The following is a 22,994-nucleotide window of genomic DNA, read 5'->3' as shown; positions in this document are numbered from 1 at the left end:
GTTCCTCTTTCTCTCCCCCCACAGTTGAACAATTTGGGGGATCGCCGTCTTCCTCTCTCTGTCATATTCCTGGTCCCGATCAGACTGGGGGACACTCTTATCTGGAAGGATACAAATGTCACCAGCTCACAGGTATCTGATACATCTCACTACAAGCACTACTAGTTCCAGCATCACCTTCCTCTATAACACATGGCGTCACCGTGCGCACTACTAGTTCCAGCATCACCTTCCTCTATCACACATGGCATCACCGTGCGCACTACTGGTCCCAGCATCACCTTCCTCTATCACACATGGCATCACCGTGCGCACTATCACACATGGCATCACCGTGCGCAATACTAGTCCCAGCATCACCTTCCTCTATCACACATGGCGTCACTGTGCGCACTACTGGTCCCAGCATCACCTTCCTCTATCACACATGGCGTCACTGTGCGCACTACTGGTCCCAGCATCACCTTCCTCTATCACACATGATGTCACTGTGCGCACTACTGGTCCCAGCATCACCTTCCTCTATCACACATGGCAGCACCGCGCGCACTACTAGTCCAAGTAAAACCTTCCACTATCACACATGGCGTCACCGTGCCCACTACTGGTCCCAACATCACCTTCCTCTATCACACATGGCATCACTGTGGGCACTACTAGTCCAAGCATCACCTTCCTCTATCACACATGGCGTGACCGTGCGCACTACTGGTCCCAGCATCACCTTCCTCTATCACACATGGCATCTCCGTGCGCACTACTGGTCCCAGCATCACCTTCCTCTATCACACATGGCAGCACCGTGCGCACTACTAGTCCAAGCATCACCTTCCTCTATCACACATGGCGTCACCGTGCGCACTACTGGTCCCAGCATCACCTTCCTCTATAACACATGGCATAACCATGCGCACTACTGGTCCCAGCATCACCTTCCTCTATCACACATGGCGTCACCGTGCGCACTACTAGTCCAAGCATCACCTTCCTCTATCACACATGGCGTCACCGTGCGCACTACTGGTCCCAGCATCACCTTCCTCTATCACACATGGCGTCACCGCGTGCACTACTGGTCCCAGCATCACCTTCCTCTATCACACATGGCGTCACCGTGCGCACTACTAGTCCCAGCATCACCTTCCTCTATCACACATGGCGTCACCCCGCGCGCACTACTGGTCCCAGCATCACCTTCCTCTATCACACATGGCGTCACCGCGCACACTACTGGTCCCAACATCACCTTCCTCTATCACACATGGCGTCACCGTGCGCACTACTGGTCCCAGCATCACCTTCCTCTATCACACATGATGTCACTGTGCGCACTACTCGTCCCAGCATCACCTTCCTCTATCACACATGGTAGCACCGTGCGCACTACTAGTCCCAGCATCACCTTCCTTTATCACACATGGCGTCACCATGCGCACTACTGGTCCCAGCATCACCTTCCTCTATCACATATGGCATCACCGTGCGCACTACTGGTCCCAGCATCACCTTCCTCTATCACCCATGGCGTCACCGTGCGCACTACTGGTCCCAGCATCACCTTCCTCTATCACACATGATGTCACCGTGCGCACTACTGGTCCCAGCATCACCTTCCTCTATCACACATGGCGTCACCGTGCGCACTACTGGTCCCAGCATCACCTTCCTCTATCACATGATGTCATTGTGCGCACTACTGGTCCCAGCATCACCTTCCTCTATTACACATGGCGTCACCGTGCGCACTACTGGTCCCAGCTTCACCTTCCTCTATCACACATGGCAGCACCGTGCGCACTACTGGTCCCAGTATCACCTTCCTCTATCACACATGGCGTCACCGTGCGCACTACTAGTCCCAGCATCACCTTCCTCTATCACGCATTGCGTCACCATGCGCACTACTGGTCCCAGCATCACCTTCCTCTATCACACCTAGCGTCACCGCGCGCACTACTAGTCCAAGCATCACCTTCCTCTATCACACATGATGTCACCGTGCGCACTACTGGTCCCAGCATCACCTTCCTCTATTACACATGGCGTCACCGTGCGCACTACTGGTCCCAGCATCACCTTCCTCTATCACACATGATGTCACTGTGCGCACTACTGGTCCAAGCATCACCTTCCTCTATCACACATGGCGTCACCGTGCGCACTACTGGTCCCAGCATCACCTTCCTCTATCACACATGATGTCACTGTGCGCACTACTGGTCCAAGCATCACCTTCCTCTATCACACATGGCGTCACCGTGCGCACTACTGGTCCCAGCATCACCTTCCTCTATCACACATGGCGTCACCGTGCGCACTACTGGTCCCAGCATCACCTTCCTCTATCACACATGGCGTCACCGTGCGCAATACTAGTTCCAGCATCACTTTCCTCTATCACACATGGCGTCACCGTGCGTACTACTGGTCAAAGCATCACCTTCCTCTATCACACATGGCGTCACCGTGCGCACTACTGGTCCCAGCATCACCTTCCTCTATCACACATGGCGTCACCGTGCGCACTACTGGTCCCAGCATCACCTTCCTCTATCACACATGGCGTCACCGTGCGCAATACTAGTTCCAGCATCACTTTCCTCTATCACACATGGCGTCACCGTGCGTACTACTGGTCCCAGCATCACCTTCCTCTATCACACATGGCGTCACCGTGCGCAATACTAGTCCCAGCATCACCTTCCTCTATCACACATGGCGTCACTGTGCGCACTACTGGTCCCAGCATCACCTTCCTCTATCACACATGGCGTCACCGTGTGCACTACTGGTCCCAGCATCACCTTCCTCTATCACACATGATGTCACCGTGCGCACTACTGGTCCCAGCATCACCTTCCTCTATCACACATGGCGTCACCGTGCGCACTACTGGTCCCAGCATCACCTTCCTCTATCACATGATGTCATTGTGCGCACTACTGGTCCCAGCATCACCTTCCTCTATTACACATGGCGTCACCGTGCGCACTACTGGTCCCAGCTTCACCTTCCTCTATCACACATGGCAGCACCGTGCGCACTACTGGTCCCAGTATCACCTTCCTCTATCACACATGGCGTCACCGTGCGCACTACTAGTCCCAGCATCACCTTCCTCTATCACGCATTGCGTCACCGTGCGCACTACTAGTCCCAGCATCACCTTCCTCTATCACACCTAGCGTCACCGCGCGCACTACTAGTCCAAGCATCACCTACCTCTATCACACATGATGTCACCGTGCGCACTACTGGTCCCAGCATCACCTTCCTCTATTACACATGGCGTCACCGTGCGCACTACTGGTCCCAGCATCACCTTCCTCTATCACACATGATGTCACTGTGCGCACTACTGGTCCAAGCATCACCTTCCTCTATCACACATGGCGTCACCGTGCGCACTACTGGGCCCAGCATCACCTTCCTCTATCACACATGATGTCACTGTGCGCACTACTGGTCCAAGCATCACCTTCCTCTATCACACATGGCGTCACCGTGCGCACTACTGGTCCCAGCATCACCTTCCTCTATCACACATGGCGTCACCGTGCGCACTACTGGTCCCAGCATCACCTTCCTCTATCACACATGGCGTCACCGTGCGCAATACTAGTTCCAGCATCACTTTCCTCTATCACACATGGCGTCACCGTGCGTACTACTGGTCCCAGCATCACCTTCCTCTATCACACATGGCGTCACCGTGCGCAATACTAGTCCCAGCATCACCTTCCTCTATCACACATGGCGTCACTGTGCGCACTACTGGTCCCAGCATCACCTTCCTCTATCACACATGGCGTCACCGTGTGCACTACTGGTCCCAGCATCACCTTCCTCTATCACACATGGCGTCACCGTGCGCAATACTAGTCCCAGCATCACCTTCCTCTATCACACATGGCGTCACTGTGCGCACTACTGGTCCCAGCATCACCTTCCTCTATCACACATGGCGTCACCGTGCGCACAGGTAATGGTAAATAATATGTAACATTAATGTTTATTGCAGGTGCAGGTCACTCGTTGCACCGCACTGGGTGAGACCCCGGGACCCACAAACTACCAGGAGCTCCTGAAAGCTACCACAACTCTGGTAAGTGCCGGCTTCTGAGTTCTTGTCCTACAACCTGGCCCAAAGAGCTGACATTCTGCCAGATTTATCTGTCAGTCACTGTCATCCAGCTGATACGGGATACGGTCATTGGATCTACAAGCATTGGGCCGACATGGGGAAGGTCGACAGTCAAAAGGTCAACATGGGGTTATCGGGGGGAAGTCCATCCGGTAACATTGAGGTATTACCCCTACTGCGGGGGCAGTCCATCCGGTTACATCGAGCTATTACCCGTACTGCGGGGGCGGTCCATCCTTTTACATCGAGCTATTACCCGTACTGCTGGGGCTGTGCATCCGGTAACATTGAGGTATTACCCCTACTGCGGGGGCAGTCCATCCGGTAACATTGAGCTATTCCCCATACTGCGGGGGCAGTCCATCCGGTAACATCGAGCTATTACCCGTACTGCGGGGGCAGTCCATCCGGTAACATTGAGCTATTACCCGTACTGCGGGGGCAGTCCATCCAGTAACATCGAGCTATTACCCCTACTGCGGGGGCGGTCCATCCGGTAACATTGAGCTATTACCCCTACTGCGGGGGCGGTCCATCTGGTAACATCGAGCTATTACCCCTACTGCGGGGGCGGTCCATCCTTTTACATCGAGCTATTACCCGTACTGCGGGGGCAGTCCATCCGGTAACATTGAGCTATTACCCGTACTGCGGGGGCAGTCCATCCGGTAACATTGAGCTATTACCCCTACTGCGGGGGCGGTCCATCCGGTAACATTGAGGTATTACCCCTACTGCGTGGGCGGTCCATCCGGTAACATCGAGCTATTACCTGTACTGCGGGGGCAGTCCATCCGGTAACATCGAGCTATTACCCGTACTGCGGGGGCAGTCCATCCGGTAACATTGAGGTATTACCCCTACTGCGGGGGCAGTCCATCCGGTAACATCGAGCTATTACCCATACTGCGGGGGCAGTCCATCCGGTAACATCGAGCTATTATCCCTACTGCGGGGGCGGTCCATCCGGTAACATTGAGCTATTACCCGTACTGCGGGGGCGGTCCATCCTTTTACATCGAGCTATTACCCCTACTGCGGGGGCGGTCCATCCGGTAACATTGAGCTATTCCCCGTACTGCGGGGGCAGTCCATCCGGTAACATTGAGCTATTCCCCGTACTGCGGGGGCGGTCCATCCGGTAACATCGAGCTATTCCCCGTACTGCGGGGGCGGTCCATCCGATAACATTGAGCTATTCCCCGTACTGCAGGGGCAGTCCATCCAGTAACATTGAGCTATTACCCCTACTGCGGGGGCAGTCCATCCGGTAACATTGAGCTATTCCCCGTACTGCGGGGGCAGTCCATCCGGTAATATTGAGCTATTACCCGTACTGCGGGGGCAGTCCATCCGGTAACATCGAGCTATTACCCGTACTGCGGGGGCGGTCCATCCGGTAACATTGAGCTATTACCCCTACTGCGGGGGCGGTCCATCCGGTAACATCGAGCTATTACCCCTACTGCGGGGGCGGTCCATCCTTTTACATCGAGCTATTACCCGTACTGCGGGGGGCAGTCCATCCGGTAACATTGAGCTATTACCCGTACTGCGGGGGCAGTCCATCCGGTAACATCGAGCTATTACCCGTACTGCGGTGGCAGTCCATCCGGTAACATTGAGCTATTACCCCTACTGCGGGGGCGGTCCATCCGGTAACATTGAGCTATTACCTCTACTGCGGGGGCGGTCCATCCGGTAACATTGAGGTATTACCCCTACTGCGGGGGCGGTCCATCCGGTAACATCGAGCTATTACCCGTACTGCGGGGGCAGTCCATATGGTAACATTGAGGTATTACCCCTACTGCGGGAGCAGTCCATCCGGTAACATCGAGCTATTACCCCTACTGCGGGGGCTGTCCATCCGGTAACATCGAGCTATTACCCGTACTGCGGGGGCAGTCCATCCGGTAACATCGAGCTATTATCCCTACTGCGGGGGCTGTCCATCCGGTAACATTGAGCTATTACCCCTACTGCGGGGGCGGTCCATCCTTTTACATTGAGCTATTACCCCTACTGCGGGGGCAGTCCATCCGGTAACATCGAGCTATTACCCCTACTTCGGGGGCAGTCCATCCGGTAACATCGAGCTATTACCCGTACTGCGGGGGCAGTCCATCCGGTAACATCGAGCTATTACCCGTACTGCGGGGGCAGTCCATCCGGTAACATCGAGCTATTACCCGTACTGCGGGGGCAGTCCATCCGGTAACATCGAGCTATTACCTCTACTGCGGGGGCAGTCCATCCGGTAACATTGAGCTATTACCTCTACTGCGGGGGCAGTCCATCCGGTAACATCGAGCTATTACCCATACTGCGGGGGCAGTCCATCCGGTAACATTGAGCTATTCCCCATACTGCGGGGGCGGTCCATCCGGTAACATCGAGCTATTACCCGTACTGCGGGGGCAGTCCATCCGGTAACATTGAGCTATTACCCGTACTGCGGGGGCAGTCCATCCGGTAACATCGAGCTATTACCCGTACTGCGGGGGCAGTCCATCCGGTAACATCGAGCTATTACCTCTACTGCGGGGGCAGTCCATCCAGTAACATTGAGCTATTACCTCTACTGCGGGGGCAGTCCATCCGGTAACATCGAGCTATTACCCGTACTGCGGGGGCTGTCCATCCGGTAACATCGAGCTATTACCCCTACTGCGGGGGCAGTCCATCCGGTAACATCGAGCTATTATCCCTACTGCGGGGGCTGTCCATCCGGTAACATTGAGCTATTACCCCTACTGCGGGGGCGGTCCATCCTTTTACATCGAGCTATTACCCCTACTGCGGGGGCAGTCCATCCGGTAACATCGAGCTATTACCCCTACTGCGGGGGCAGTCCATCCGGTAACATCGAGCTATTACCCGTACTGCGGGGGCAGTCCATCCGGTAACATCGAGCTATTACCCGTACTGCGGGGGCAGTCCATCCGGTAACATCGAGCTATTACCCGTACTGCGGGGGCAGTCCATCCGGTAACATCGAGCTATTACCCCTACTGCGGGGGCAGTCCATCCGGTAACATCGAGCTATTACCCGTACTGCGGGGGCAGTCCATCCGGTAACATCGAGCTATTACCCGTACTGCGGGGGCAGTCCATCCGGTAACATCGAGCTATTACCCGTACTGCGGGGGCAGTCCATCCGGTAACATCGAGCTATTACCTCTACTGCGGGGGCAGTCCATCCGGTAACATTGAGCTATTACCTCTACTGCGGGGGCAGTCTATCCGGTAACATCGAGCTATTACCCGTACTGCGGGGGCAGTCCATCCGGTAACATTGAGCTATTCCCCATACTGCAGGGGCGGTCCATCCGGTAACATCGAGCTATTACCCGTACTGCGGGGGCAGTCCATCCGGTAACATTGAGCTATTCCCCATACTGCGGGGGCGGTCCATCCGGTAACATCGAGCTATTACCCGTACTGCGGGGGCAGTCCATCCGGTAACATTGAGCTATTACCCGTACTGCGGGGGCAGTCCATCTGGTAACATCGAGCTATTACCCGTACTGCGGGGGCAGTCCATCCGGTAACATCGAGCTATTACCTCTACTGCGGGGGCAGTCCATCCAGTAACATTGAGCTATTACCTCTACTGCGGGGGCAGTCCATCCGGTAACATCGAGCTATTACCCGTACTGCGGGGGCAGTCCATCCGGTAACATTGAGCTATTCCCCATACTGCGGGGGCGGTCCATCCGGTAACATCGAGCTATTACCCGTACTGCGGGGGCAGTCCATCCGGTAACATTGAGCTATTACCCGTACTGCGGGGGCAGTCCATCCGGTAACATCGAGCTATTACCCGTACTGCGGGGGCGGTCTATCCGGTATCATTGAGCTATTCCCCGTTCTGCGGGGGCAGTCCATCCGGTAACATTGAGCTATTCCCCATACTGCAGCGGCAGTCCATTCGGTAATATGTTGGGAGGGTGTCTGCACAGAGAGTACAGCCTCCCCATATGAAGCAGGGATGGTCCGGACCATACAAGGAGGCAGTAATCTCTCCCTCCCTGGTCACAGCTGTCCACAGACACCATTCTGGTCTCCACCATTCTTGACCAATCATCATGTTGTTAACTGATCCTGGGCTGGATGACCTGTGTTATCTGTTTACACTTCCCCTTATTCCGGGTCCAACCCTGCAAGCTACATGGGCTGTATTTACTGATTTCTCAGGATTTTTTGGCACCTTTTCCCACTAAGCAAACTCCCAGGTTGATGCCTGTCCATGAGTAATAACCTGGGTGCTTGAAGGCAGTGGGGCAAATGGGTATTGGTTTTCTTCTGTCTCAGATCTCCCTGCTTGAGTTTCCATTCCCTGGATGGTCTGCTTTCTCAGGACCACCTCCCGGATTTCCTTTTGTAGAGGAATTTAGTTATTGCATTATTGCTAGTTATGTTTTTCTTCCACTACGCTGCACGGGATTCCTATATATGGATGGACTGGTTCCTGCGGCAATCTACATGGCCTTTTTCTGTTTGTTAAGGTTGTTACATATTCCAGCAGACAGCTAAGAAGGAAGCTTGGTACTGCTTTCCTAGCACAGTGACCGTCTCATTGATTGTATGCCTTAAGTCTAAGGTACTTAAGGCATACAATCAACGCGATGGACCCAATTTTTTTAATCTCATGGATCTTATGCATCCATAAGATGCATGAGATCCATGAGATAAAAAATTGTGAGCCCCCAATAACCATTGTTAACGCCCCCAGCACTATCAACGCCAACCCGAAGCGTGGCGAGCGGCGGCGGTACGCGTCCTCCGACCTTTTCATACCCCCACTATCCACGTCGGCGTGGAGTTGATTCTATATAGTTTGGTGAGCCACCGAGCCCGAAGTGTGGCGAGCGGACGCGGACTACTTTACATTTATTCCGCGTCCCCTCGCGGGGCTCGCTGCGCTCGCCACGCTTCCGGCTCGGTGGCTCGCTGCGCTCGCCACACTATTTATAATCAACTCCACGCCGACATGGATAGTGGGGGTATGAAAAGGTTGGAGGACGCGTACTGCCGCCCCTCACGGGCTCGCTGCGCTCGCCACGCTTCGGGTTGGCGTCAATAGTGGGGTGGCGTTAACAATGGGGGGGCCATTTTAACCCATGAGGGGGGGGTTAGCAATTAAAATTGGGGTTTTGGGGGCTTTTTACATTGGAATAAATGTAACATTGGGTCTCAGTGACCATTTCACATTGATTCCAATGTAAAAATCTCGTCGATCGCGTCGATTGCCTCATCTCATGCATCTTATGCTGCACAAACACATAAGATGCATGAGATGCTTGAGATATCAGCCCCACCCATACCATGTAGATCGCGGGCGCCGTGCTAGAAAAGCAGTACCGGAAGCTCAATCACTAAGGTGACCCTATGGCTTCTGGTGTAGTTCCTATGTACGTGTGCCTTCCTTCTTGTATACTGTGGCCACACAGTTATTACCACTGCAGACCTGGTGCCCAGCTAGACCAGGTTAGTAAATGCATCCAGTGCCTGGGTCACAATGGAAGTAAACCCAGTCGCAGATTATTAAAACCACCAGGTGTATTCTGACAACAGCAGAGAATAAAGCCGCACCGTATTTCGTCTGGTTTAGACAAAAATAGTTTTTTCCTTATAATTGCTAGGAGCTTGCAAAATCATTAAAAATGAGTGAAGTGTAGTGAATGGTTCGGTGCAATTTGGAAATCCCTCAGTATAGTTTCAGGCATATAAGGTATCTCACCAATCCCGCATACCCAGGCATCATTTAGCATTGTGCACCTTTTGTAAATAAAGGATTCTTCATTAGTCTTTGTTATACACTCAGTCCCAGTCTGTAAGGAGGCTTTTATATCACAAGATCACGTAACTGCACAATAATCTCTCGCTGAGCGGCCTGTGCAATTGTGTCAGGCTGGTCCTATGTCATTGTCACAGGTGGTGACAGTACAGGTAATACTGTCTAAGTTCTCATGTGACTGTGCTCTGACAATAGAGTGCACCCTGTCAGGAAGACCTACTGAGGTCCCTTCATTTTCTGATCCAAAAATCTAACCCCCCTTTTATCTCATTCCTCAGAACTGTTCGGTGGCGTCTTGTCTCAGAACTGTCTGTGACATCGCTGATCTGGGCTCTCGGACATCGGTCATCTTCACAATCAGTGGCTCCGTGACTAAAGCATGGACCGCCCAGGTGGTAACATGTGCCCTGGATAGTGTATCTGTGTATCTATGCCAGTGTATGTTTTGTGTGTGTGACATCCTGCGGTGACTTAGAATAGACTCAGGGGGAAATGTACTAAGATGGAATTGGTATTAATGCGCCCATTTGTATGTATACAATCTTATTCGCGGATGGGACAGTCTGCAAACTTCAATGGGCAGCATTCGGCGAGTGGACATTTTTATGAACGAATGGAGAGACCATCGATAGAGACCATCGATAGAACATTCCTATTGCTGAATTTTGGTGCGAATTCAGCTCAGTATACGACTAGAAATGTGCCACATTTTCCATTGGTGTTTGCTGAAGCCTGCATGGATCAGTCAGATCTGCGCGATGCTCCTTTTGTGTAAAAAATAGGCCAAAAATGTAATAGTTTAAAAAAGCGGTGAGGAGTCCGTCAGTCCGTCCCCCCCCCCCCCCCCCCTGCCCCACGGGTAAAGAAGTAGGGGTCCCCCATAGTTTTGGAGCCATCACCGCGCTTCAACGGCCATCAGGGTAATGCCACAGTTTGGGGGACACTTATTATGTCATGTCTTGTGACCAAAGCATTAGACTGTGGCTGGTCAGCTATCCCCGACATACCTGGGAGGTGGGTGCTGAGTTGGCAGATTAAGTGTAAAAATTAAGGGTTAAAATAAAATATTAGGTTCTGCTGTGGAACTAAAAGTTACAGCAAGCCTCCACCGCATGCACAGACTTAGAGAACCACAAGTCCCTGCATGTGGGGCATTAAAGAGCCCACTGGGACTTGTAGTCCCACAGCAAAAACAAACACTGAATAAAGTATAACTTTATTTACTTACATGCACACACTATAATTACATGCATGCATACATACTGTATATTAACCTATCTTGACACTTAGGTTCAGAAAACGTGTCCAGTAGAATCCAGTATGGAGCTGTAGACAATAATTTTACTCGCCTCCTCCAGTGTAGATCGGTCCTCTTTGGTCCGAAGTTTGCAATCCAAGGGGTAGATCGGAGGAGCTGCATGTGTAAACATGTCAGTCAATGGGACTCCCCTCAGCCTATCACGTGATCTCAATAGGAGTTCCACCCCTGATAGGCTGTGTGCATCTCCATAGACTTCCATGTTAAGAATTTAGCATGAGCTCCTATTTAATTTAATTATTTAGTTTTTCTTATTTTTACACCGAGAAGCTGCACACAGATCTGACTGATCTACGCCATGCTTCAGGGTCGTCCCGATTACCGGCAGCCAAATGCGTATGACTTCACCATCAGGAAATATGAATCCTGAGAACTCGGCAGCTACTGTAGCTAAACGTGCCAAGCTCTTAGGCCGAACAGACTGGTGATGGGTGGCTTAGTAACGTTCCCTCTCACAGCTTTTACTAATAGATATGGTACTTATGAGTTATCCGGGTGCCCGATTTCTAAATCGGGTCGGATCGGGCACATCGCATCGCATCGCATGCGACCATCGGATGCGATGCGATGCGATGCGATGACCCGATTTTTCCATAGGAATCAATGTTAAAATGGACAGAGTCCATTTTAACATGGAATTCAATGGGGAAAAGGGGTCCTTTTCATACCCCTACTATCCAAGTGGGCATGGAGTTGGATATAAACCTGTGGCGAGCGTAGCGAGCCACCGAGCCCGAAGCGTGGCGAGCGTAGCGAGCCCCGCGAGGGGACATAGAATACCGTCCCCTCGCGGGGCTCGCTTCGCTCGCCACGCTTCGGGCTCGGTGGCTCGCTACGCTCGCCACAGGTTTATATCCAACTCCATGCCCACTTGGATAGTAGGGGTATGAAGAGGACCCCTTTTTCCCATTGAATTCCATGTTAAAATGGACTCTGTCCATTTTAACATTGATTCCTATGGAAAAATGGGGTCATCGCATCCGATGGTCGCATGCGATGCGATGCGATGCGATATCGCATCGCATCGCATCTGATTGTATGCCTTAACTTAAGGCATACAATCAAAAAATCGGGCGCCCAGATAACTCATAAGTACCATAGATATATCTAGAACAAGAGATGCATGAAATGTGATATGTCTATATTAAATGATAACACATCTCTCCGGTCTCAGACAGAACAGCAGAAGATCTCTCTGCAGAGTTCAGCAGAAATCAAATATAATTCCAGCCTGTATCACCAGAGCCAGCGTTTCATTAGAGCCCAGGTACAGTACCAGCCAGATTTATGTATCTACTAGTCCCTGTATAGTTCAGCCTGTGGGTATATGCCCAGACTGGGTGGCACTCGTGTGGTTTCCTGGAGGCTCCTGGCCAGTAATACGGACTCACGGTTGTGTTTGTGATTTGTGCCGATGTATTCGATATACTAGTTCCCTCTCTCGCCTGATTACGTGGGGCAGTCCTTCCTTCTTTGCACCATAGTAAGTCGCTCCTATTGTCAGTGCCTCTTTGTGTTATCTCTTGCAGGCGCAGACCGTGCTGGAGGTCTACATTGCCTATAATTACGCCCCTATAATAATCGGCAGCAGCGTCGGAGGTCTGGTGTTATTGGCGCTGATAGCCGCCGCACTGTACAAGGTAAATGCCGCTGTGAAACGTTGGACCACGTAGGAAATGTGGATGGGTGCAGCCCTCTAACCCAAAGTACTAAGTCATTAACCTCATCTCTCCTGATGTGACGGCATAAGGCTCTGCCAAGCATCATCTCCAGCTATCGTATGTTCACGGCGCAATAGTGTCCTATGTGCGAATCTACCAGTAGCGTCCAGTAACGCCAGTCCAGTCACAAGTGGGGATCCGTGTGAGTCACCGGTTATCGCCCTAAAATGTATATGCGTACCCCAACACTGTGACCTGTGTGTCACATCAAGATGGGTCACAGCAGCCCCCTCGAAATCTGGAATGAACATGATTCATCACAGCTGGCCTGTGGTGGGGCCGGAGCACGCGAGTTATTAGGCCCTGCCCATTCCACATGGACCCGTTACTCTTCTCCTCATTCATTAGTAAGCGGGCAGAATGCCAGAGGGGGCCCATTCTTCCAGGGGTGCGGGGACTACCCTATAAATTGGGAGGCTCACAGGATCTAGGAGAGTAGTGAGTATGGCTCAGACCATTATAAATATACTTATACTGACAATGATGTCCGATACTGTGCAATATATCCCCAGAGGAGAACTGCATGACATCATTATTATCCCCCCAGAGTACATAGCTGCCTGATCTCCCCATCCTGCAGGAGGCTCCTGTATTTGCCATAAATCCCCCGCTACCCTGCATTGTACTTCAAATCTCCCAGATACTTCAGTTTCTTCCAGGTATGCCTCTAACTAGTATTTTTTGTAAGGACGGTGATTATCTTTAGCTGCGTAGGTGTCCGTTGCTGACGGCTCTCCTTTTCCTCCCTTGTGGGGACCCGGAAAGGAGAAAGATGACTGTAAATGTACCCCTCTGTGTGTGTCTGTGTGTGAGATCATGTACTAAGATGGGAGTGCTACTGAAGATTGCATGTTGCCGATAGCAACCAACCAGATTCTATATATTATCTTCTAGAAGGTGCTATATAAATAAGAAAAATAATATAATTGGTTGCTATGGGCAACATCCCATCTTCATGTTAGGAAGAGCAAGCAGCAGCCCTCCATTGCGGACACCTTGCTGTCCTGATTGCCTCCTGCAAACTAGGCTTCACCAATAACAGCTACGTTCAAAGAGGTAGATTATTTCCACCTCAACCCCGGTGCCGCCTGGTCTTACAGAATACAAGGCTGCTACAGGAGGCAGGGTACCGCAAGAGAAACTGAGTAATGTACATGCACCCTCAGTACTGAGTAATAAATGTAACAATACACCAGATGGAACCGTAACTAATAATATCAAAAGAGAGTAAATGCAACAATGCAATAAGATGGTACCTAGGTAATAAGACAATAATAAATTCCATGCATGCAGTGTCAGCTACCAGCGTGCAGTGTCAGTTACCAGTGTGCAGGGCCAGTTACAGGAGCTGGCTGTAGGCTGCAGCAGAGGGATCATGTGTTCCTCTTATTGCAGTTTATATATACAGTAGTGTTCTCTCTCTACAGCTCGGGTTCTTCAAGCGCCAGTACAAACAGATGCTGGATAATCCCGGAGAAGGAGACGCAGGAAATGAGGCGACTCAGGAACCACAAATCACTGGGGGCCCGGAGTGAGGAGGATGAGGCCCTGTTATACGAACGCTCATCATCACCATCTACCTAATAGCTATAACCTACCTACTTGTGGCTGATGCCTTCTCTATCCTCTGCCCACTGTGTGTGCCCAGCAGCCATGACATTTACACCCATCAGCTGTATACCCTAAGGTGTAAGCAGCGAAAAAGCCCCCCCCCCACACTCATCTGCCCATTATCCCGTTACAGGGTTCCTGCAGCCCTGGTCCTAATACCCTGTGTCTCCCCCTCACGCGGAACACCAGCAGTGTGCTAATACTGTATGTATATATATATATATATATATATATATATATATATATATATCTGATGATGTCATAGGTGTGTTTTTTAACCATTTGTCTGCATTAAATCTGTGTATTTTAAACCTTGGTATTCCCATTGTGTTGATTGTTATGGGACCAGTGTGTTCCTAATAAGGTTATATACACTGTATTATATGTATGGTTTTATCTTCCATGAATCAGTCACGTGGTGGTCCTAGAACTGATGATAACTATGTCAGATACGTATTCGTTTTATATACCCATTGGCATAAACTTGGGGTGTCATAACACCCCTAGCCCACTAGTAGGCACTCATATCTTCGATAGATAGATAGATAGATATCTTTGGCACGTTCTTTCTATGAGTATTTTCTCCTATCTTCATGTCTCTGTATAATTGCAGTATAGGACAAAAAGGGTTGGTTGGCGAAATGGAATAACACTTACACAAATTATTGGTTTGTATAAGTCCAGATTAAATGATCTAAAATAGCTCAGAAACAAAAGCAACAAAACAAAACCATAGTGTGATATTGTATGGCAATTCGGGTTGTTTGTAACTCAAACAGTGCACTCACAAAAGTAGATCACAAATGCGCATGTCAGGGGTCTTTTAGATGAAATCTGGTTTTTTCCTCCTCCTCCAATTACCCAAACCTGTAGGGCTGGTAACAGAACTGGATAGTACAATACCGTTTTGTTTAAAGATATAACAGGTTTTAATGTTGCACTCACATAATAAAAAGATAAAAACACATATCACCCAATCCTGGGTAGAACGAAAACCGGCCGGTCTGACCACAATTGCAGCAGAAGGTTTCCCAAACGTCCACAGCGGCTCCCCCAGGTCCGGTCCGTTCGGTGATGACAAAAGCTTAAGCGCGCTTTCGGGCTAACAGAGCCCTTCCTCAGAAGCGTATTGTCATCCACGAACGGGGCGGCTCTTAAATCCCCCGTTCACAATCAGAATAATCCCGTGCAGCCGTTGTTTCCGGCTGGACATTCCGGACGTGACGTATATTCTTGTCAGAAGCCGGAAGCAGTCATATTCTTTCTGCCGTTGATATGCGTCTCACGTCTATTTCCTGGTTTGCGTTCCACCTATTCAGTTTCCTGTCCTTTGAAACGCACGGACATTTTGGGCAAATGTTCATTATTTCAATGTCCATATAACCAAAAGAAAATAAAAACGGAAAGCAGCATATCAGAGTTTTTAACAAATACATATAAGAACATATAAAAACATGCAGAATAATTAAAGGTATTACTAAAGTGACAATGTGCAGCATATATACTGATTTCATAAAAACATTAAAAACACTATTTGTTTAAAATGCATTTAAAGTGACAGAGTGCAGCACCACTAAAAAAAAAAGAAAGAAGTTAAAGAAACCATTTTATTTCGAAGTCACCATTCAGACCTGCAGGAACCAAGGTCTTCAACTTATATATCCATTGCATCTCTGCCTTGGCGAGGCGGACTTCGATATCATTAGAACGCCAGTTGGGGTTTATTTGTTGAATGCCCCAAAATGTTTTTATCTGACAGGGATCCGAATGAAACCACGTTTAAACACTTTCTTTTCAAATAAATTATTAAAAACTAAACTCAAACCTGAGTCCCTGTATCTGCAGGTGAGCACAGAATGGTAATAAGGGAGTGGAACTCCGCGTCCGGGTCTGTGTGTGTGTGTGTGTGTGTGTGTGGTGAGAGGCTACGAATCAGCTCTAGGATGTGTGCCACTATCTGACCACTGAGAACCAGCTATAGTATGTGTGCCCGCTCTCTGACTGCTGAGAACCACCTCTAGGATGTGTGCCACTATCTGACCACTGAGAACCAGCTATAGTATAAGTGCCCGCTCTCTGACAGCTGAGAACCACCTCTGGGATGTGTGCCCGCTCTCTGACAGCTGAGAACCACCGCTAGGATGTGTACCTGCTCTCTGACTGCTGAGAACCACCTCTAGGATATGTGCCCGCTCTCTGACAGCTGAGAACCACCTCTGGGATGTGTGCCCGCTCTCTGACAACTGAGAACCACCGCTAGGATGTGTGCCTGCTCTCTGACAGCTGAGAACCACCGCTAGGATGTGTACCTGCTCTCTGACTGCTGAGAACCACCTCTAGGATGTGTGCCCGCTCTCTGACAGCTGAGAAACACCTCTGGGATGTGTGCCCGCTCTCTGACAGCTGAGAACCACCGCTAGGATGTGTGCCACTATGTGACTGCTGAGAACCACCTCTAGGATGTGTACCTGCTCTCTGATTGCTGAGAACCACCTCTAGGATGTGTACCTGCTCTCTGACAGCTGAGAACCACCTCTAGGATGTGTGCCCGCTCTCTGACAGCTGAGAACCACCTCTGGGATGTGTGCCCGCTCTCTGACAGCTGAGAACCACCGCTAGGATGTGTTCCTGCTCTCTGACAGCTGAGAACCACCACTAGGATGTGTGTCCGCTCTCTGACAGCTAAGAACCACCTCTAGGATGTGTGCCCGCTCTCTGACAGCTGAGAACCACCGCTAGGATGTGTGCCCGCTCTCTGACAGCTGAGAACCACCTAGGATGTGTAACCGCTCTATGACTGCTGAGAACCACTTCTAGGGCGTGTACCTGCTTTCTGACTGCTGAGAACCACCGCTAGGATATGTACCTGCTCTCTGACAGCTGAGAACCACCGCTAGGATGTGTGCCCGCTTTCTGACTGCTGAGAACCACTGCTAGGATGTGTACCTGCTCTCTGACAGCTGAGAACCACAGCTAGGATGTGTACCCGCTCTCTGACAGCTGAGAACCACCGCTAGGATGTGTACCTGCTCTCTGACTACTGAGAACCACCTCTAGGATGTGTGCCCGCTCTCTGACTGCTGAGAACAACCTCTAGAATGTGTACCCGCTCTCTGACTGCTGAGAACCACCTCTAGGATGTGTAACCGCTCTATGACTGCTGAGAACCACCTCTAGGATGTGTGCCCGCTCTCTGACTACTGAGAACCACCTCTAGGATGTGTGCCCGCTCTCTGACTGCTGAGAACAACCTCTAGAATGTGTACCCGCTCTCTGACTGCTGAGAACCACCTCTAGGATGTGTGCCCACTCTCTGACTGCTGAGAACCAACTCTAAGATGTGTACCCGCTTTCTGAATGCTGAGAACCACCTCTAGGATGTGTGTCTGCTCTATGACTGCTGAGAACCACCTCTGGGATGTGTACCCGCTTTCTGACTGCTGAGAACCAACTCTAGGATGTGTACCCGCTCACTGACTGCTGAGAACCACCTCTAGGATGTGTGCCCGCTTTCTGACTGCTGAGAACCAACTCTAGGATGTGTATCCGCTCTCTGAATGCTGAGAACCACCTCTAGGATGTGTGCCCGCTCTCTGACTGCTGAGAACCACCTATAGCATGTGTGCCCGCTCTCTGACTGCTGAGAACCACCTCTAGGATGTGTACCCGCTCTCTGAATGCTGAGAACCACCTCTAGGATGTGTGCCACTATGTGACTGATGAGAACCACCTCTAGGATGTGTGCCACTATGTGACTGCTGAGAACCACCTCTAGGATGTGTGCCTGCTCTCTCACTGCTGAGAATCACTTCTGGGATGTGTACCCGCTCTCTGACTGCTGAGAACCACCTCTAGGATGTGTGCCCGCTCTCTGACTGCTGAGAACCACCTCTAGGATGTGTGCCCGCTCTCTGACTACTGAGAACCACCTCTAGGATGTGTGCCCGCTCTCTGACTGCTGAGAACAACCTCTAGAATGTGTACCCGCTCTCTGACTGCTGAGAACCACCTCTAGTATGTTTACCTGCTCTCTGACTGCTGAGAACCACCTCTAGGATGTGTACCCGCTCTCTGAATGCTGAGAACCACCTCTTGGATGTGTGCCACTATGTGACTGATGAGAACCACCTCTAGGATGTATGCCTGCTTTCTGACTGCTAAGAACCACCTCTAGGATGTGTACCCGCTCTCTGACTCCTGAGAACCACCTCTATGATGTGTGTCCGCTCTCTGACTGCTGAGAACCACCTCTAGTATGTTTACCTGCTCTCTGCCTGCTGAGAACCACCTCTAGGATGTGTGCCCGCTCTCTGACTGCTGAGAACCAACTCTAGGATGTGTACCTGCTCTCTGACTGCTGAGAACCACCTCTAGGATGTGTGCCCACTCTCTGACTGCTTAGATCCAACTCTAAGATGTGTACCCGCTCTCTGAATGCTGAGAACCACCTCTAGGATGTGTGTCTGCTCTCTGATTGCTGAGAACCACCTCTAGGATGTGTGTCCGCTCTCTGACAGCTGAGAACCACCGCTAGGATGTGTACCTGCTCTCTGACTCCTGAGAACCACCGCTAGGATGTGTGCCCGCTCTCTGACAGCTGAGAACCACCACTAGGATGTGTGCCACTATATGACAGCTGAGAACCACCACTAGGATGTGTGCCACTATCTGACAGCTGAGAACCACCTCTAGGATGTGAACCAGCTCTCAGACAGCTGAGAACCACCGCTAGGATGTGAACCTGTTCTCTGATTGCTGAGAACCACCTCTAGGATGTGTGCCCACTCTCTGACTGCTGAGAACCATCTCTAGGATGTATGCCCACTCTCTGACTGCTGAGAACCACCTCTAGTATGTGTGCCCGCTCTCTGACTGCTGAGAACCACCTCTGAGATGTGTGCCCGCTCGCTGACTGCTGAGAAAGACCTCTGGGATGTGTACCTGCTCTCTGACAACTGAGAACCACAGCTAGTATGTGTACCCGCTCTCTGACAGCTGAGAACCACCTCTAGGATGTGTGCCAGCTCTCTGACAGCTGAGAACCACCTCTAGGATGTGAACCTGTTCTCTGATTGCTGAGAACCACCTCTAGGATGTGTGCCCGCTCTCTGACTGCTGAGAACCACCTCTAGTATGTGAACCCGCTCTCTGACTGCTGAGAACCACCTCTGAGATGTGTGCCCACTCTCTGACTGCTGAGAACCACCTCTAGTATATGTGCCCACTCTCTGACTGCTGAGAACCATCTCTAGGATGTATGCCCACTCTCTGACTGCTGAGAACCACCTCTAGTATGTGTGCCCGCTCTCTGACTGCTGAGAACCACCTCTGAGATGTGTGCCCGCTCGCTGACTGCTGAGAACCACCTCTGGGATGTGTACCTGCTCTATGACTGCTGAGAACCACCGCTAGGATGTGTACCAGCTCTATGACTGCTGAGAACCACCGCTAGGATGTGTACCAGCTCTCTGACTAATGAGAACCACCTCTAGGATGTGTGCCACTATGTGACTGCTGAGAATCACCTTTAGGATGTGTGCCACTATGTGACTGCTGAGAACCACCTCTAGGATGTGTGCCTGCTCTATGACTGCTGAGAACCACCTCTAGGATGTGTACCTGCTCTATGACTGCTGAGAACCACCTCTAGGATGTTTACCTGCTCTCTGCCTGCTGAGAACCACCTCTAGGATGTGTGCCCACTCTCTGACTGCTGAGAACCACCTCTAGGATGTGTGCCCGCTCTCTGACTACTGAGAACCACCTCTATGATGTGTGCCCACTCTCTGACTGCTGAGAACCACCTCTAGTATGTGTGCCCGCTCTCTGACTGCTGAGAACCACCTCTGAGATGTGTGCCCGCTCGCTGACTGCTGAGAACCACCTCTGGGATGTGTACCTGCTCTATGACTGCTGAGAACCACCGCTAGGATGTGTACCAGCTCTCTGACTGATGAGAACCACCTCTAGGATGTGTGCCACTATGTGACTGCTGAGAACCACCTCTAGGATGTGTGCCACTATGTGACTGCTGAGAACCACCTCTAGGATGTGTGCCTGCTCTATGACTGCTGAGAACCACCTCTAGGATGTGTACCTGCTCTATGACTGCTGAGAACCACCTCTAGGATGTTTACCTGCTCTCTGCCTGCTGAGAACCATCTCTAGGATGTGTGCCCACTCTCTGACTGCTGAGAACCACCTCTAGGATGTGTGCCCGCTCTCTGACTACTGAGAACCACCTCTAGGATGTGTGCCCGCTCTCTGACTGCTGAGAACAACCTCTAGAATGTGTACCCGCTCTCTGACTGCTGAGAACCACCTCTAGGATGTGTAACCGCTCTATGACTGCTGAGAACCACCTCTAGGATGTGTGCCCGCTCTCTGACTACTGAGAACCACCTCTAGGATGTGTGCCCGCTTTCTGACTGCTGAGAACAACCTCTAGAATGTGTACCCGCTCTCTGACTGCTGAGAACCACCTCTAGGATGTTTACCTGCTCTCTCACAGCTGAGAACCACCTCTAGGATGTGTGCCCGCTCTCTGACTACTGAGAACCACCTCTAGGATGTGTGCCCGCTCTCTGACTGCTGAGAACCACCTCTAGGATGTGTACCCGCTCTCTGACTGCTGAGAACCACCTCTAGGATGTGTGCCAGCTCTCTGACTGCTGAGAACCAACTCTAAGATGTGTACCCGCTCTCTGACTGCTGAGAACCACCTCTAGGATGTGTGCCCACTCTCTGACTGCTGAGAACCAACTCTAAGATGTGTACCCGCTTTCTGAATGCTGAGAACCACCTCTAGGATGTGTGTCTGCTCTATGACTGCTGAGAACCACCTCTGGGATGTGTACCCGCTTTCTGACTGCTGAGAACCAACTCTAGGATGTGTACCCGCTCACTGACTGCTGAGAACCACCTCTAGGATGTGTGCCCGCTTTCTGACTGCTGAGAACCAACTCTAGGATGTGTATCCGCTCTCTGAATGCTGAGAACCACCTCTAGGATGTGTGCCCACTCTCTGACTGCTGAGAACCACCTATAGCATGTGTGCCCGCTCTCTGACTGCTGAGAACCACCTCTAGGATGTGTACCCGCTCTCTGAATGCTGAGAACCACCTCTAGGATGTGTGCCACTATGTGACTGATGAGAACCACCTCTAGGATGTGTGCCTGCTCTCTCACTGCTGAGAATCACTTCTGGGATGTGTACCCGCTCTCTGACTGCTGAGAACCACCTCTAGGATGTGTGCCCGCTCTCTGACTGCTGAGAACCACCTCTAGGATGTGTGCCCGCTCTCTGACTACTGAGAACCACCTCTAGGATGTGTGCCCGCTCTCTGACTGCTGAGAACAACCTCTAGAATGTGTACCCGCTCTCTGACTGCTGAGAACCACCTCTAGTATGTTTACCTGCTCTCTGACTGCTGAGAACCACCTCTAGGATGTGTACCCGCTCTCTGAATGCTGAGAACCACCTCTTGGATGTGTGCCACTATGTGACTGATGAGAACCACCTCTAGGATGTATGCCTGCTTTCTGACTGCTAAGAACCACCTCTAGGATGTGTACCCGCTCTCTGACTCCTGAGAACCACCTCTATGATGTGTGTCCGCTCTCTGACTGCTGAGAACCACCTCTAGTATGTTTACCTGCTCTCTGCCTGCTGAGAACCACCTCTAGGATGTGTGCCCGCTCTCTGACTGCTGAGAACCAACTCTAGGATGTGTACCTGCTCTCTGACTGCTGAGAACCACCTCTAGGATGTGTGCCCACTCTCTGACTGCTTAGTACCAACTCTAAGATGTGTACCCGCTCTCTGAATGCTGAGAACCACCTCTAGGATGTGTGTCTGCTCTATGACTGCTGAGAACCACCTCTGGGATGTGTACCCGCTCTCCGACTGCTGAGAACCAACTCTAGGATGTGTACCCGCTCCCAGACTGCTGAGAACCACCTCTAGGATGTGTGCTCGCTTTCTGACTGCTGAGAACCAACTCTAGGATGTATACCTGCTCTCTGAATGCTGAGAACCACCTCTAGGATGTGTGCCCGCTCTCTGACTGCTGAGAACCACCTCTAGCATGTGTGCCCGCTCTCTGACTGCTGAGAACCACCTCTAGGATGTGTACCCGCTCTCTGAATGCTGAGAACCACCTCTAGGATGTGTGCCTCTATGTGATTGATGAGAACCACCTCCTAGGATGTATGCCTGCTCTCTGACTGCTGAGAACCACCTCTAGGATGTGTGCCCGCTCTCTGACTGCTGAGAACCACCTCTAGGATGTGTGCCCGCTCTCTGACTGCTGAGAACCACCTCTAGGATGTGTACCCGCTCTCTGACTGCTGAGAACAACCTCTAGAATGTGTACCCGCTCTCTGACTGCTGAGAAC

At 51.2% G+C, this 22,994-nt stretch overlaps 1 protein-coding gene across 1 annotated transcript in view; it reads left to right on the top strand.

Moving 5' to 3' along the window:
• Positions 1 to 14,692, top strand: part of LOC146020606 (integrin alpha-M-like) — a 184,906-nt gene extending 170,214 nt beyond the window's left edge. The window contains exons 26-31 of the mRNA XM_083153855.1: positions 25 to 132; positions 4,022 to 4,105; positions 10,226 to 10,339; positions 12,440 to 12,532; positions 12,795 to 12,905; positions 14,414 to 14,692. Of these exons, the coding sequence (XP_083009981.1) occupies positions 25 to 132; positions 4,022 to 4,105; positions 10,226 to 10,339; positions 12,440 to 12,532; positions 12,795 to 12,905; positions 14,414 to 14,521 (618 nt within the window). The 3' untranslated portion in view covers positions 14,522 to 14,692. The remainder of the gene's footprint in view (positions 1 to 24; positions 133 to 4,021; positions 4,106 to 10,225; positions 10,340 to 12,439; positions 12,533 to 12,794; positions 12,906 to 14,413) is intronic.
• Positions 14,693 to 22,994: the final 8,302 nt, after the last annotated feature.

Source organism: Crinia signifera, chromosome 7 (assembly GCF_055691185.1).
Source record: "Crinia signifera chromosome 7, ASM5569118v1, whole genome shotgun sequence".
NCBI lineage: Eukaryota > Metazoa > Chordata > Amphibia > Anura > Myobatrachidae > Crinia > Crinia signifera.
The sequence above is the reverse complement of the archived record's forward strand: the minus strand, read 5'-3'. Positions and strand labels throughout refer to the sequence as shown.